The sequence below is a fragment of the Sesamum indicum genome, linkage group LG2 (assembly GCF_000512975.1).
Source record: "Sesamum indicum cultivar Zhongzhi No. 13 linkage group LG2, S_indicum_v1.0, whole genome shotgun sequence".
NCBI lineage: Eukaryota > Viridiplantae > Streptophyta > Magnoliopsida > Lamiales > Pedaliaceae > Sesamum > Sesamum indicum.
The window spans coordinates 5080804-5096006 of NC_026146.1; the positions used below are offsets into that span (position 1 = coordinate 5080804).

Sequence of the window (15203 nt, forward strand, 5' to 3'; positions counted from 1 at the left end):
CTCTATGCTCTTTGCTTAGCACTCGTTCAGCTTCGGACCGACCTGATGCTAAATATTCTTCATTTCTTCTCAAGGATGAGTGTGCTCACTGATTTCCGCCTCCTTAAGCATGCAAACCATCCACTCCTAAAAGACCATTTTCTCATACATCTGGTCTTCTGTTTAGGTCAAACATCAATTTTTCCATTTTCCCCATTAACGTGCATATATACGGTAAGGAAAGTAATTTATTAGGTGAAAGTATTCTTTTACCTTGACATCTCATACATCTCAACGTAATACTTATTTGTTTGTTCTTTTTTGACTTTTTAAGAACTAGAAAAGTCTAGTATGAACTAAGTTTGATTATCCGTCATCTGTGTATGATGTTGTATCACTAGAAGACCAGAGTCATGACTCCAAGCTGTTTATTTGAGATGAAGCCAATTGATTCTTATAGTGTTGGTGGGTGGTTTAATGTGGATCCATATTTTCTCATCCTTGATGCCCCAATAAATTGTTCTAGAGCACATATTGCTTAAAATTATGTTCTTTAAAAAAAAAAATCAAAATAATTATGTGCTCAGTCGGATTTAGCAAGTAAAAGTCATATATGAACGCGGTTGGATTTAATGGTTTTCGTATATGTAGAGTCCAGCAGAAGAATCTTCAAACAACTTTTCAACACCTTTTAAGTAGGTGATGTGAGATCTCAAGGGATATCGTTGTCTTGATGTTGAAAGCTGGACTTAACAAACATGCTATTAGAAGTCTTAATCTCTGTAGTGTACAACCACTTAATGCTTGCCCTTGACCACCCCTTATGGAAATAACTCACATTGCCAATGGAGAAACAAGAAATAAACAGAGAAAATAAGGAGTTCTGGAAGTTAGACTGCAGTTGGAAAATTTTAATCTGGACTTGAAGTAACAGAAGTATTAATTATTAGGACCAACTTCTGTTAAGATTAGGCTACCAGCTATTCTTGGATGGCGATCTGAATACCGTTAGAATCTTTGCTTGTGAATTTGAACAAAAGACAAAGTAAAAGCTCAACCACCACATTACATGAGTCATTATAGTTTTCTTATTACTACAGTTTCACATGCTTGCTTTAGGTCTTCACATGAGAAACATGCACACACACACAAGAAGAAAATCTTAGGAACTGAGAGAGAGGAATCCTATACTGGGACATTGGGAACATGATAGCAAGTGATATGATTGATTCCAATAATAATTGAATTTTAGCAAGATTTGATTTTATGAATTTGTGATTGGCTAAAAGCTATATCTTTTATACTTTGAAGAAATATTAATTATTGTGCTGAACAGTTCAAGTGATTTTGTTTGTTTAGGTAACTACATTATACATATAACCTTTACAGACTGTCATGAAAACTCAAACTTGATCTTGATTTTGAATTGGATCCAAAGAAGGATGCGATTTTAACTGCATAATCTCTCCTATTCTTACCAGTTTGCTTGGTTTCTTATTCTGTAACTGCTGTTGACTTGTTGTGTTTGTCGTTACTTCATCAGGTAAGTGTAAATTAAAGAAAAAGCATGATTCAAACTTAATACAGTGTAATAAAGACAAATGTAAAGCTGAAAAAAGGAGATGCGGTTTTTGCATGATGTTGAGATGGAAAAATGAAGCAAAAGTGAAAAAGTAATTGAAAAAACAGAGGGAAGGGTGAAAAAGTGTGATTTGGGCCAAAAGTGAAGTGCTTGAGTTGTAATGGCCTACTCATGTAACCCCCCAAACAGGGTCGGTGTTGGTCAGAAGCAGCCCAACATCGTCAGTCTGTAAAGAAATTTGAAAAAAGTTGGCCCCAGAATTTGACTTTGAAGTCCCAAAACCCTCTAATCAAGAAATCATGTCCCACTGCACCCCTAATTTTACCTTATTATGTCAGACAAATCTTGTCCATTTCAGCCCTAATCAAGAGTTGACCTGGCTGAATAGTTTGGCTAACATCTTTTACATACTTAATTAAAAAATTATTCTCATTACATTTAAATTAATTCTATATTTTTTTTTAATTAAGATGAAACAATTTGGAGATGAAGTAACCACAACCTATTAAATTACTAGCGGGTAAATGATGTGTTGCGTCCATGTCAAGAACGCAAAGTATATGGTGAAGCAAGAGCAACAGAACAGAGTCGTCATAATTGTGATTGTGGCGAATGAGAATGAGAGAGTAAATAAATAATAGAATTGAAAAGAGAAGAAAAGGAAAAGACAGTGAAAAAAGGAAAATAGGGAGGTAATGATGGCATAGCAATAATGACAGCTTCCCGCCACCAATGGCGGGTTCCACGAGCTTCTTCTGACACCTCTGTTCCCCCACCTCCACCTCCCCTCCTCTCATCGCCCCTATACCTACATACATATATACACACACTTGTCTAGTCTATTACATAGAGATGGATAGCATATTAGCATACACTCGCTCACTGTTCATCCAAAAACCCTACAACAAATTCCCATACCAATCCAAATAAAAAATGACCTGACCACAACCCACCCCTCCTCCTCCTCCGCCTCTAGCCTACTTTCTTACAAATCCCTATTTTCACACCCCCACACATCTCAATGCACAATTCCCTTCTTTCTTTCCTCAAAAATATTTCACTCCCATTTCCAACACCCAATAAACTATCATTTATTTTTTCCATTTCTAATTTTGTTTATTTAAAAAAATATTTATATTTTTTAAAATTAATAATACATCTAATCAATATTCTACCATTAAAAAAAGATTTGTTTATTCTAAATATATTTATAAATTTTTAATAATAAGAATACTTATATAATTATAATAAATAAAATTGGTGAGGATGGGAGGAACAAGGAAGAAAAGTCCAGACCGAGTGATTGAATTTAGTTTTTAGATTGGGCGGTCAGGGAATTTTCCCAAGATTTTCAAACCCTCACCCCTTTTTCATTTAACCATTCTCTAACCAAACTTATATGTTCTTACCGCGTTTCCTACTCACCACCACCCGGATCTGGAATCCAATGTACATCTATCTCCCTCACCGTACCCAAGGATTGTACCTTCCTCTTCGTCGCTTGTACCTTGCCTTATAGCTGGCCAGCTTCCTACCGCCATTGATCCACGCCAATATTTCCACATTCCCGCTATGTTCCTCCCCGCGGAAATGGGATTTTCCTCACTCTAAACCCTTCTCTCTAGAATTTTCTACGCTGCCTCTCTCAAGTCTCGAGGATTTTTTCTTTCTAGTTGACAATGCAATTCCCCGGAATTCCTCCAAGATTGCTGCGGGTGAAGCACTCTACTGCTGCACTGTGATATGGGGTGTAGTGGGTCGAAGGCGGACGACTTGCCTTTGGTGGTTCGCTGCCGTGAGAGGCAAGAACTTATACGCGCCGCCGCTAACCACCGCTACGCACTCGCCGCCGCCCATGTGTCCTACTTCCGCTCACTCAAGGATGTTGGGGATGCTCTCAGGAAATTCGTGGATGAAGAGCTCATTACTACTACCCCGTCTTCTTCTTCTTCCTCTTTTTCATCACCCTCTTTGATTTTGCCGCCGAGTTCGAAGAAAAAACATGACGACGCTGATGAATCTTCGCTGCATTTACATGATGACGAGGATGAGGAGGGGTCGCATCTACATATATCGGATTCTTCTTCTGAAGATGGGGCTTCAGAAGACTTCGAGCATCACCATCATAATCATCACGGACATGAATCTGAAGATGATGCTCATCAGCATCATAACCATCACACGCATGTCCACAAGGGGAAGGGCTTTGATGATGAAGTCAGGCATTCACATAACGAGGAGGAATCTTCATTTCATTATCCTCGTGGTGTTTTTAATGGGTATGGGAGTGGTTTTGGAGATGGAATGGATAATGACCCGTACGCCAACCCGTATCCGTACCCCTCTCCATTCCCGCCGCCGCTCCGTCCGTATGGTGAGCCTTATATTGATCAGTGGAATCCGCCGGGAATGCCGTCGGGAGTGCAGCCTTGGTATTACTCGAGTAATTCGAATGTGTATTACATGAAGAAATCGGCTCCGGCGACCAAAACGGTGGTTCATCAGCCTCCAGCGGCCCCGGCATACGGGTACTCCGATTCATATTGGAATTCTCCAGCTGGTTATGGGAGTGCGGGTTATGGTGTTAATTTTTCGATGGGTTCACCTGTGAGGATGGGAGTTAACGAGGGTGTCAAAATGAACTCACATAAGGAGGCGCCCCCACCACCATCACCCAAGGCATCGACGTGGGATTTCTTTAATCCATTTGACGTATATGATAATGGGTACCCTGGTTATTATTCGAGTGGGAGATATGGGTATGGGTTGAATTCTAGCAGCCCGGATTCGACTGAGGTGAGGGAGAGAGAGGGGATTCCTGATTTGGAGGAAGAAACTGAGAATGAGGTGTATAAAGAGGTCCTTAAGGGGAAAAGAACGAAAGCTGATGCAAAAAGGAGTTCTAGGGAGAGCACCCCCGGGCCTGGAGCAATGCCAGTGCCGAAAAATGGCACTGCTAGTTCAGGACTTGTTCCTCAGCATAACAGTGAGGATAGTTCAAGATCAGTGCCATTGTACAGAAGTCAGGATAGCTCAAGATCATTGCCACCACATAAAAGTGAGAGTAGTTCCAGATCATTGCCTTCTTGGAGTAGTGAGGAGAGTGAGAAACCATCTTTGCCACAAAAACATAACAGTGAAAGTGCAAAGCCATCAATGCCATCGCGGTATGGCGAAGAGAGTGCAAAACCATCAACATCACCAACACACAGTAAGGGGACATCATGGATGGATCAATCTCGGAATGGGGAAATTACAGATTCAATTAGTTTGACAGATGAGAGAAGCAGCTCAGAAAATATAGTGTTGAAGAGTGTGGATGAGGGTTCTGTGAAGAAGAAGGGGGTGACTTTTGAGGTGGGGGAGACATCAAAGCAGGATGGTGATTCGTCCAAGTTCAGTAGTGTAACACTATTGTCGCCTCGTGGCACTCGGGATCTGCGGGAGGTTGTTGCTGAAATTAGAGATGAATTTGAAACTGCTTCTAGTTATGGGAAAGAGGTAGCCATGATGCTTGAGGTTGGGAAGCTGCCTTATCAGCCTAGCTTTCTTAGAGGTGTGATTTTCTGCTATATGTTTCTGGTTTGTTTGTCAAGTGCTTAATAGTTAAACCTGCAGCGTTGGCTAAGAGTAGGATACATGTGAATTGTCTTTATAGAACTTTTACTTGGTGTTGGTCTTGTGAAGTCATTGCTTTGAGAACTTCTAGATTCTGATTTTAAAAAGTGGCTTTCAATTGTACAGTTCATCTTCATAATTAACGCAGATTCTATTTGCCCTGTTATTATTGGGTTTGGCTGATCCATTTGTTTTAGTCTAAACTAGAGTTAATTTGATCAAAAGGCTATGGCTAGTCTGTGCGAACATGCACATCACTCTTTAAATCTATTACAGATTGACTTAGGAGATGATAATTTCATTCATGAGTTATTTGTATGGTTCAACTATGCCTTTTACCCAGGAAACATAGCGACACAGTAAATTCTAGGAGATTGCTATTAGGACAATGGATCGAAAGTGATCGTACAGTTTCAAATTTTGTGCTATGGGCTTGTTGTTTCTAAATTAACTCTATGCCATTACTAAGTATTTTGACAATTCTTCTTATAGAACTAGATCTGTTTGGTTTTCATTTGCTTATATACTGGTTTGGCTGGCATTTTGAATCATGCCGGCCTTCCGTTTGATGTTGTAGTAAATTCATTTTGTGTTTCTACAGTAATTCTGTCCCGAATATTGTGCCTGATATCTCCATCAGTGTCACTACAAGATCCCCCATCAATGCAATCCATAAAATTAGCTTCCACCACAATGAAGTTGGCAAAGTCTTACTTTGAAGATGTTGGGAATGATGTAAACACCCAGGCTTGTAACCTTTCCTCCACCCTGGATAAGCTGTATGCTTGGGAAAAAAAGTTGTACAAGGAAGTAAAGGTAAGCTAATTTAGCTTTTGATTTATGAATAGCTACTGGTGGTATGCTTCTCATCGTTCTTTAGTTTCATTGTTGCTCAAACCTGAGGTTGATAATTGAATTAGGGGGTGACTCTTATGCTATGCACAAGATAGGCATTCTTTGCTTTTGATGGCTGCTAATACATGTATCTAATTGATGAGTAGGCGCTTGAGATGTTTAATACACATTATAATGTGGCTGCTGAATGATTCAGATATTACAATGTCAAAGTGCATCATTTGCAGGTGTTGGAATATTTTTGTTTGTGTAGGCTTTAAGCTGTGAATATACATAATAGAGAGGTCAAATGCTCAATGTAGTTGATGTTGATTCTTGGGATATAAAAATGGAACTTACTAAATAAATATCTTCACACTAAACATTTATGATCTATGCCATGCAATTATTATAATTCTGTCTTGCAATTCAATCTTGCTCAGTTTTGGTAGGTGGTTACTTTTGTTTAGGATGAAGAAATTCTCCGGGTTGCATATGAGAAGCAGTGCAAGAGGCTAAAAACCTTAGATGAGGAAGGAGCCGAGTCTAGCAAGATCGATGCTACTCGAGCTTCTATAAGAAAATTGTTAACCAAGCTCGATGTTAGTATCAAAGCAATTGATGCCATTTCAAGCAGGATACACAAGTTGAGGGATGAAGAATTGGAACCGCAGGTTGCTGCATTGATTCATGGGTATGAAAAATGTGCACTGCCTAATCTTTTCTTACTTGTTTGATTGATTGCAAAAATGTCTTTTTTGCAATTCTTTTATCTTTTGAAACTCAGCTTATTTACATTAAGATGTTTGAATCTGGTATGCTAGTAGTTATATAGTTTCAGCTAATAATTTGCCTTGTGTGCACCATCTCTTGTCGTGCAATATAGGGAATCCTTTTGTTGGATTGCTGAATACTGTCTGCATCTATGATGCATGCCATTGTTTATTGTGTGGGAAAACAAGTGCATAAAATGTGGAATTTCTGCAATGTGAAGGTGATTCTTTTCAGCCCAAGAAATCGAACTATGTTTCTGACTTTATTTATCATGATGAGCATTTGAGTAAGTAAAAGCCAATGGGAGCTGAGTCAACCGTCCCTCCTTGAAATGATTCATATATCTTTGTTGTTCAGTCATTGAAATGAGAAGATATTATGTTATCATGCTTTTAAATAATATCTAAACCTCTTAAAATTTTCTTTTTGCCTTGAAAAGTCTGAAATGTTGGATGCTCACTTTTGGTTAAAGTTAACCAATTTCTTACAATATATAGGCTGATTAGAATGTGGAAGGAAATGTTCAAGTGCCATCAGAAGCAGTTTCAAGCTATAATGGAGAGTAAAATGCGGAAGCTCAGAGCAAAAACTGATCCCCTAACAGACACAAGCTCGAGGGCTACCACTGAGCTTGAAAGGGAGCTTCGTGCATGGTGTGAACGTTTTAATGAATGGATCAGCTCTCAAAAGTCTTACGTTGAGTCCTTGAATGGGTGGCTTCTGCAATGTCTTCAATATGAACCAGAAGAGACTCCTGATGGACCTGTTCCGTACTCCCCTGGCAGGCTTGGGGCCCCTCCCATTTTCATAATTTGCAATGATTGGCAGCAAGCTATGGAAGCTGTCTCAGAGGCAAGGGTAGCAAACGCCATGAATACGTTTGCTACAAGTCTGCGGCAGCTATGGGAGAAACAAGATGAAGAGGGTCGACAAAGGCTCAAAGCAGAATATCTTTCGAAGGATTACCAAAAACAGCTTAGAGCACATCTTACGGAGAGGGGTAAAATCAAGCTTGAACAAGATGCAATGTCAGACAACACTAGGTTGTCTGTGGTTCCCTCAGATAATGGAGTCTCACCATTGGATGATCTAAAGGTGGACTTGGATTCTATGAGACAGAAATTGGCTGAGGAGAGAATAAAGCACAAGGATGCCATGAAATTAGTGCATGATGCAGCATCTAGTAGTTTACAAGGAGGTCTGGTCCCAATTTTCAAGGCCTTGGAAAACTTCACTTCCGAAGCTCTGAAAGCACATGAACATGTTAGGTTACAGCAACCTGAGCAGAGCTCATGAGACATGTAAATCATCCTGTTGTTGCATTGGAAAGACAGAAGCTTCTTCTGGCTAATATTTTGAGGTAACTAAGGTGGTTCTCTCATTTCTTCAAGGGATAAGAAGCACCAAGGAAATAGTACATATTTCCCTCAGAACACGGATATCAAGTACCTTGTTGCAATCAAGAAGCTCGTGGTATAACAAACTATTTACAGACATGAAATGAGACTTCACTATTACCAGTGAAAGGGCTGCACGGCCGGCCCTCAACAACAGAAAAGGATGGCAGAAGGTTAAAAATACATCATGTTTGCAGCACTCCAGTTTGTAGCCAACAGGTTGAAGTTGTGTACAGAAGATTCATTTATTTGTTGATTGTGGGTTCTTGGTTGGCTGAAGCTCTATAATGGAGTGGTGTGTAGGGAGATGATGTTGATTTTAGGGATAGTGAGGAGATGATCTCTATTTAGTTAAGGTAGAAAGAAGCATAATGATTATTAACACATCTCTTTGTTCCTTCATCTCATTTTTGGATCTACCATCTCTGTTGGAGGTAAGTGAATTTCTCCTGCTTTACCAGTGGACTGACTCCACATTCAATAGGTGGTGCCGGTGCATAAAAATACATGTTTCTGAGAGATTATTGATAGGTTGCACTGCTCCAATGGACTTGTGTGAAAATGTATGGGGATTTCAGATTTACTGCCTACATGATAAACATACACATAGGATGATTAAAGATCCCCTTAGATCTTTATAAGGGAAATTGTCATTTTGTCCCATAATTTAGGTCTTGTTTATTTTTTATTCCAATGATTACGGGAATTTCACTTTAAGCACAATAACTTGCATTCTTTCTCACTTTTTCGTCCCATCGATGAATATTTGACAAAAACGATCGTTTGATATTCACTTGGCATGTTTTGGAGATAATATTGGCACGTGGGAGGCACATGCTTTGTTTCTCTGAAGCCCTAACTCATTTGTGCTCAATTTCCTCTTTCCAAATCTCATTAGAAAAATCAGAATCTCTTTAAATCTCACATCTCATAATAAGTAACAACACTTGACAGTTGATTTTGCAACAATTGAATTATTTACTGAAGCCATTTTTTTAGCAAGCAAATTCTCATGAGTTTGGGAGAACAAAAACGGTAAGAGCCCTAATTTTGTCATTTTCTATATCCTTTACCAAAATCACTAATTATAATTTTTATAAAATCTCAAAGTATATATTTCTCACATGCTCGAAAATACCCTAATTTAACCATCACATAAGTGTCATATGGCTACTTTGATCAAATATTTATTATAAGAAGGAGAAATGAGAAAAAAAATATAAACTATTGTCCTTCAAATGAGACTCACGTAATTATTGAAACTAGAATTCAATTAAACAGGAACAAAAATATTTTTTTTTCCAAAATTATACGATAACCCCCACTTTCTCCAATCGTTCTGAAAAATAAAATATTCGAATTTGATGATAAATATGAACTCTGATAGACATATATTATATCTGTTTGAGTTTGACTATTGCTGCTTACTGTGATTGATGGCAAAATGTCCACGTTGTCATTCTTTTTTACGTGGCAGCCTGTTATTGGGTCTCACACGTGCTATTGACTTTCTCTTGTTTGTGCAAATTGTAGTATAGGTCCTTGGAATTATGTTTTATTATAATAAGGTAAATAAAGAGAAAAAGAATAGTAAAAAGGAAATTCTGCGGATAAATCAATTAAAACTGCTCATATCTATTAAATTAAACCAAAAATAAATAAATGTAAAACAAAATTCCATGAAATATTTTGTACTCTAATGAGAAAAGTGGGTTTTGGGAGGACAATTTTGCAATTTGGATGAAAGCAACCAGGACTGTGAGTGTGAGTACTCCCCTCCCGTGAACCTTAACAAAACCTTATAAGAACCCCCGTGGATTGCATTGCTCACCAACACAGTTGGAGACCTAAGCAACATCTTTTCGGAGCTCAGATTTAGAGAAACGATGGCGTTCTCCACATTCTGGATCTCCTTATTCCTCATCCTATTCGCCGTAACCGGATCCTTCTCCGCTGAAGAATCAGAATCCAATGAGTTTGTAGTGACGTTAGACCACTCCAATTTCACTGATTTCGTCGCCAAACACAAGTTCATCGTCGTCGAGTTTTACGCGCCTTGGTACTTTTTTCTTTGTCAAGTGCTTGTGATTCGTGTGGAGCTTTGGCGCATTTTTTTTTTCTCCCTGTGTTGTCAGCATGTGGTTCCTTTTTTTTGTTTGGGTAATAGCTAATTCAGATTAAATGTGCTGAGTGTATGTGATTTTACTTGATATGTATATTTTTGGTTCTCAGTTTTGGCAGATTTGGTTTTTTTAAGTTAGATGCTGCAACGTACTTAGAAAAGATGATTATTAGAACTTATGGTGATCTTTTTTAATCAAAGGGATTTTCTTGAGGTACTAATTTAATATCAGTGGCTACTTTTTCCGGGAGTAATAAGTGCGATGAAGATCTGAAAGAACAGAAAAACATTGTTTTTTTTTTTTTTTTTATTTTCCCGTTTATAGATTGACGTTAAACTAATCAGTAATATATACTGCTGATAACTTAATTATGTCTTGGCGTATGTTAGCAACTTTTCCCTCTTTTCATTCAGTATTAGATGCGATTATTGAGAAAGTATAAGTGATGATTCTATTGCAAGAAGTGAAAAAAAGACGAGATGTTATAACGATTTAAATTATTGAATTATTTGAAATCTCCATCTGATATGTTGATATGTTGTAACAGGTGTGGTCACTGCAAGAAACTTGCTCCTGAGGTATTAATCTCTAGCCAATATTGATGAGTTAAAGAAGTTTGCTTTTAACTACAAAGTATGTATTGCATTCTCTAGATGTTGTATTTGATTTGTCTTAAGTGAGTCTCTTTGCATTTTGCAGTATGAGAAGGCCGCGTCCATTCTAAGTAAGAATGATCCTCCAGTTTTCCTAGCGAAATTTGATGCAAACAATGAGCAGAATAAAGCCATTGCCAATGAGTTTGAGATTAGAGGTTACCCCACCCTTAAAATACTGAGGTATGGAGGCAGTGTTGTTCAAGAATACAAAGGACCCCGAGATGCTGATGGCATTGTCACTTACTTAAAAAAGCAAAGTGGTCCTGCATCTATTGAAATTAAATCCCCTGAGGATGCTAGTTCTTTAATTGGTGATGATAAGATATTTGTTGTAAGTCCTTGTTTGACTTCTCTCTCTCTCTCTCTCTCTTGTTTGCGTTCATGTTCATGTTCATGTTTTGTGAGTTTTTCAATGTCATATAATTGGAAAGTTTTAAGGTAGTACATGCTTTTGTGACTCTATAGGTTGGTGTATTCCCAGAATTTTCTGGAGAGAAGTTTGAGAATTTCATGACTTTGGCTGAGAGGTTGCGTGCTGACTATGACTTTGGCCATACTTCGGATGGCAAATTTCTTCCTCGTGGGGACTCGTCAGCTGCAGGGCCTCTTGTTAGGTTGTTTAAGCCTTTTGATGAACTCTTTGTGGACTTCCAGGTATCATTTTATGCCTTTTTTTTTGGCAGGCGATACTGTTTCTGTACCATTCTCTACCAGATATGAATGCCATCTAGTGTAGCTCTCTTTACTCAAAAGGACATTCTTGCAGGAATTTGATGTGGATGCTTTAGTGAAATTCGTTGAAGAAGCTAGCACCCCAATCGTAACTCTCTTCAACAAGGATCCAAGGCACCATCCCTTTGTTATTAAATACTTTGGCAGCTCCAATGCCAAGGTTCGTTACTTCCCTGTACTTGTTATCGCTAATTTTTGTGGGAGGCTGTCAACTGTTTGTCTTCATCACCTTGATGGAGTTGCTGCTTCCTTTCTATATTTTCACTCACATCCTTTTCATTTGAAATTTGGCAATTGACCAGATAATCTTTTGAGGACACCTATAGTATCTTAGAAGCTAAAAGTTCTCCAGAAGATTGAACATGTGACAGAATAAATAATCGAGTGGATTTTTCTAAGTTGTCCTGCCACACTTGGCAAATCCTGAAAGTTGAAGAAGATGTCTTTGCTGTTCATTGTGTTTTAAGGTTCTCTCACCATGATTCATGGTGATTAACGCATCCTGCTTCATTCTGGGCTCTAATTGGTGCTTTTATTTGATTTCCGGAGACCAGCAACTAGTCTGCAGTTAATTGATCATTCTCAGCTCAAGTATTTTAAGTTGGATGGCATATATTTGAAGCTATAGTTTCTCTCTCTTCTCTTTGCTTCCATCCTCTCTTTTGTGCTGTTTGGATTATGTAACCCTTTACTGTACTTCCAAATTCTAGGGTCATTGTTCACATGAAACTTGTTGGTTCACAGGCAATGTTATTTCTAAACTTCACTGCTGAGGAGAAGTTTGATGCATTTAACTCAAAATATCATGAGGTGGCTGTGCTTTACAAGGGCAAAGACTTGAGTTTTCTGATGGGTGATATTGAAGCTAGTCAAGGCGCCTTCCAGGTTGGTATCTTCTTCCTTTAGCTGGCACATTATTACTAGCCTGCTGATCATTTTGCTCCATTGACCAGTATTTTGGGATCAAAGAAGAACAAGTTCCTCTCATCATTATCCAGACTAATGATGGACAGAAATATCTCAAACCAAATGTTGAGCCTGATCAGATTGCATCATGGGTGAAGGACTTTAAGGTGATGATTCCTTCATTGTTTCTCTTTGCCTGTTTTTCTCTCATTAAAAAATGCCACTTCAACTTTTGATGATTAAAGTATTAGTTATGTTCTAAAATGAAATTCAGGAATGATATTGTGCAGTCTGCAAATAGTATTTATGACAAATTTTGATGTTAAGTACTTATAGTTGATTAATGTTCTATATGAAGGATGGCATTGTCCAACCATACAAGAAGTCGGAACCCATTCCTGAAGTTAACAATGAACCTGTTAAGGTGGTGGTGGCTGACAACCTTGAGGACATGGTTTTCAATTCAGGCAAAAATGGTGTGTATTAGTGGTTGGCTCTCTTAACATTCTCTCACACTTGAAATTTGCTGCATTTTGAACTCTTCTCCCTATTCTTGTTGTAATGTAGATCTTATGGTTGTTTGGTCGATTTGACTTTGATTTTTGCCCTGTTACGACATTTAAATATTACCTTTCTCAGTTCCCCATCTATTAACTCTCTGTCCATCGGTCTGCAATTTTCTCATCTACCCTTTTCTTGAAGTCATTAAACCTCCTATTCTGGTCACCAACAATGCATGGATTTACTTGTAAGTTTTGCCATCAATTAGAGTGGGAAAAATGTTAAATTTATGTTATTACATGTGACTGGTGGTCGTTGAATTACTTTGGATTACAACTCAAACATAAGCACTATTTGTTTATGCAGTTCTGTTGGAGTTCTATGCACCATGGTGCGGACACTGCAAAAAGTTGGCTCCAATCTTGGATGAAGTAGCTCTCTCATTTGAAAATGATGCTGATGTTATAATTGCAAAAATTGTAAGATTCTCATACCGCTCAATATAGTACATTCTATTATTTGATACTTATGGAAATGGTTTTCCCCTTTTATTCCAAGGGATATAAATATATTGCAAAAATAATATAATATCAGGAGTTGAAGTACTAAGAGTAGCAGATGTTTTTCTGAATGTGGCTGCTGAGTCTGCACCTATGGAACTCTAGTGAACAAAATGTCTAATATGTACCCACTGAAGCAGATTACCTGGCATTTAATTCATTGTCCCATACATTGGATACCACCTGGAGTATAGCATTTCATACCTAGACATTTTATTGGAAAGTTCAATAACTCGTATGTGGCAAAGGGAATCTCTTGGAATATCATCATTCCCACTCTATATATGTTCATGCAACCTGTTCCAACTCTACACTTGGTGAGAACTTGTCTTCAAAGCGTGACAAGCTCACACTGTAGAATTGCCCCTAAGAAATGGTTGAAAGTTGCAAGTAATTTGGCTCGTGTAGAGTTTTCTCAACTTCATAGCCTCTTTCTATGTTTTGGTGCTTTTTCCCTTTTCTTTTTGTGGTATAGAAAGTAACATGTGTGATTGCCAGTCTCATGAGAATTTGTTTTACCTTTTTCATTTTCTGGAGTATGTTAGTTCAGTCTTCACTAATTATTTGTGTGGTTGATTGCAGGATGCCACCGCAAATAATATCCCACAGCAGAGTTTTGATGTGAAAGGTTATCCGACATTATATTTCAGGTCTGCAACTGGAAAGCTGTTGCAGTACGATGGAGATAGGTCGAAGCAAGCTATAATTGATTTCATTCAGAAGAACCGAGATTCAGTTTCTGAACAGGATTCATCCAGAAAGGACGAACTCTAAAGCATGTAATGGAATTTCCCCTATAGAAGAAGGGCATGTATACCTTAAGGCATCTCTAAATATGAGCTACAATACTGGTGTTAATATTAGTGTTTCCTTTGTTGTGCAGGTAGGACTAGGGCATCATCATCGACATTTTCTTCGAGTTTCACTCTCGAAAGCAAAGGGATGAGGTTTGGTGGATAATGGGATGATTTCAGCTTTAGCTCGAGATGAGTGAAGTAGAAAGGAAGACTTGGACCCCATACCTGCATCTCTCCCTTGCTGATGCTGAGATTTAGTTTTCGCCTTTAATCTAGAATAAGCTTTCCGGTTATAGCAAGTGAGAGGAAAAATCATATAAACCTGTGACAAAGCATTTTCGGATTTTTAGATTATTGCATAGATTCTGTAGTGACAGTTTTGTGGCTGTAGAGTAATTCGGTAATTTAATTAGAGTTACAGGTTCATGATGTCAAATATTATGTTTCACTTTATTACAGGGTGGACACTGTTTTTGATATGCTATGATGTAGAAAGAGCAGATGAACAATGACTACACACAGATGGCTAACACTTGATTTTCTTTAATTCAAATTAAATCAGATCAATTATATAACAAAGCTATACATTTAACTTCAATTCTTTATGTTTTGTATCGGGTTCCAAGTTTTCACATTCAATAATACAACATAGGACCGGAAAATGATATTTTTTGTCCCATAAATTAGATTTATATAACTTTTGATCTTATTTATTATGGGATTAGTATTTTTAATTCCATAACT

At 38.0% G+C, this 15203-nt stretch overlaps 2 protein-coding genes across 2 annotated transcripts; both read left to right on the forward strand.

Annotated features, from left to right (window-relative positions):
• Positions 1696-8814, forward strand: LOC105155337. The gene is made up of 4 exons (XM_011071210.2): positions 1696-5117; positions 5781-5995; positions 6484-6707; positions 7285-8814. Exons 1-4 carry the CDS (start codon positions 3305-3307, stop codon positions 8081-8083), a joined length of 3051 nt encoding a protein of 1016 aa, XP_011069512.1. The 5' UTR covers positions 1696-3304; the 3' UTR covers positions 8084-8814.
• LOC105155348 (protein disulfide-isomerase) lies at positions 9980-14959 on the forward strand. The gene is made up of 11 exons (XM_011071218.2): positions 9980-10243; positions 10855-10885; positions 11007-11294; positions 11429-11617; positions 11730-11855; positions 12440-12580; positions 12649-12768; positions 12960-13077; positions 13469-13581; positions 14245-14441; positions 14546-14959. Exons 1-10 carry the CDS (start codon positions 10071-10073, stop codon positions 14434-14436), a joined length of 1491 nt encoding a protein of 496 aa, XP_011069520.1. The 5' UTR covers positions 9980-10070; the 3' UTR covers positions 14437-14441; positions 14546-14959.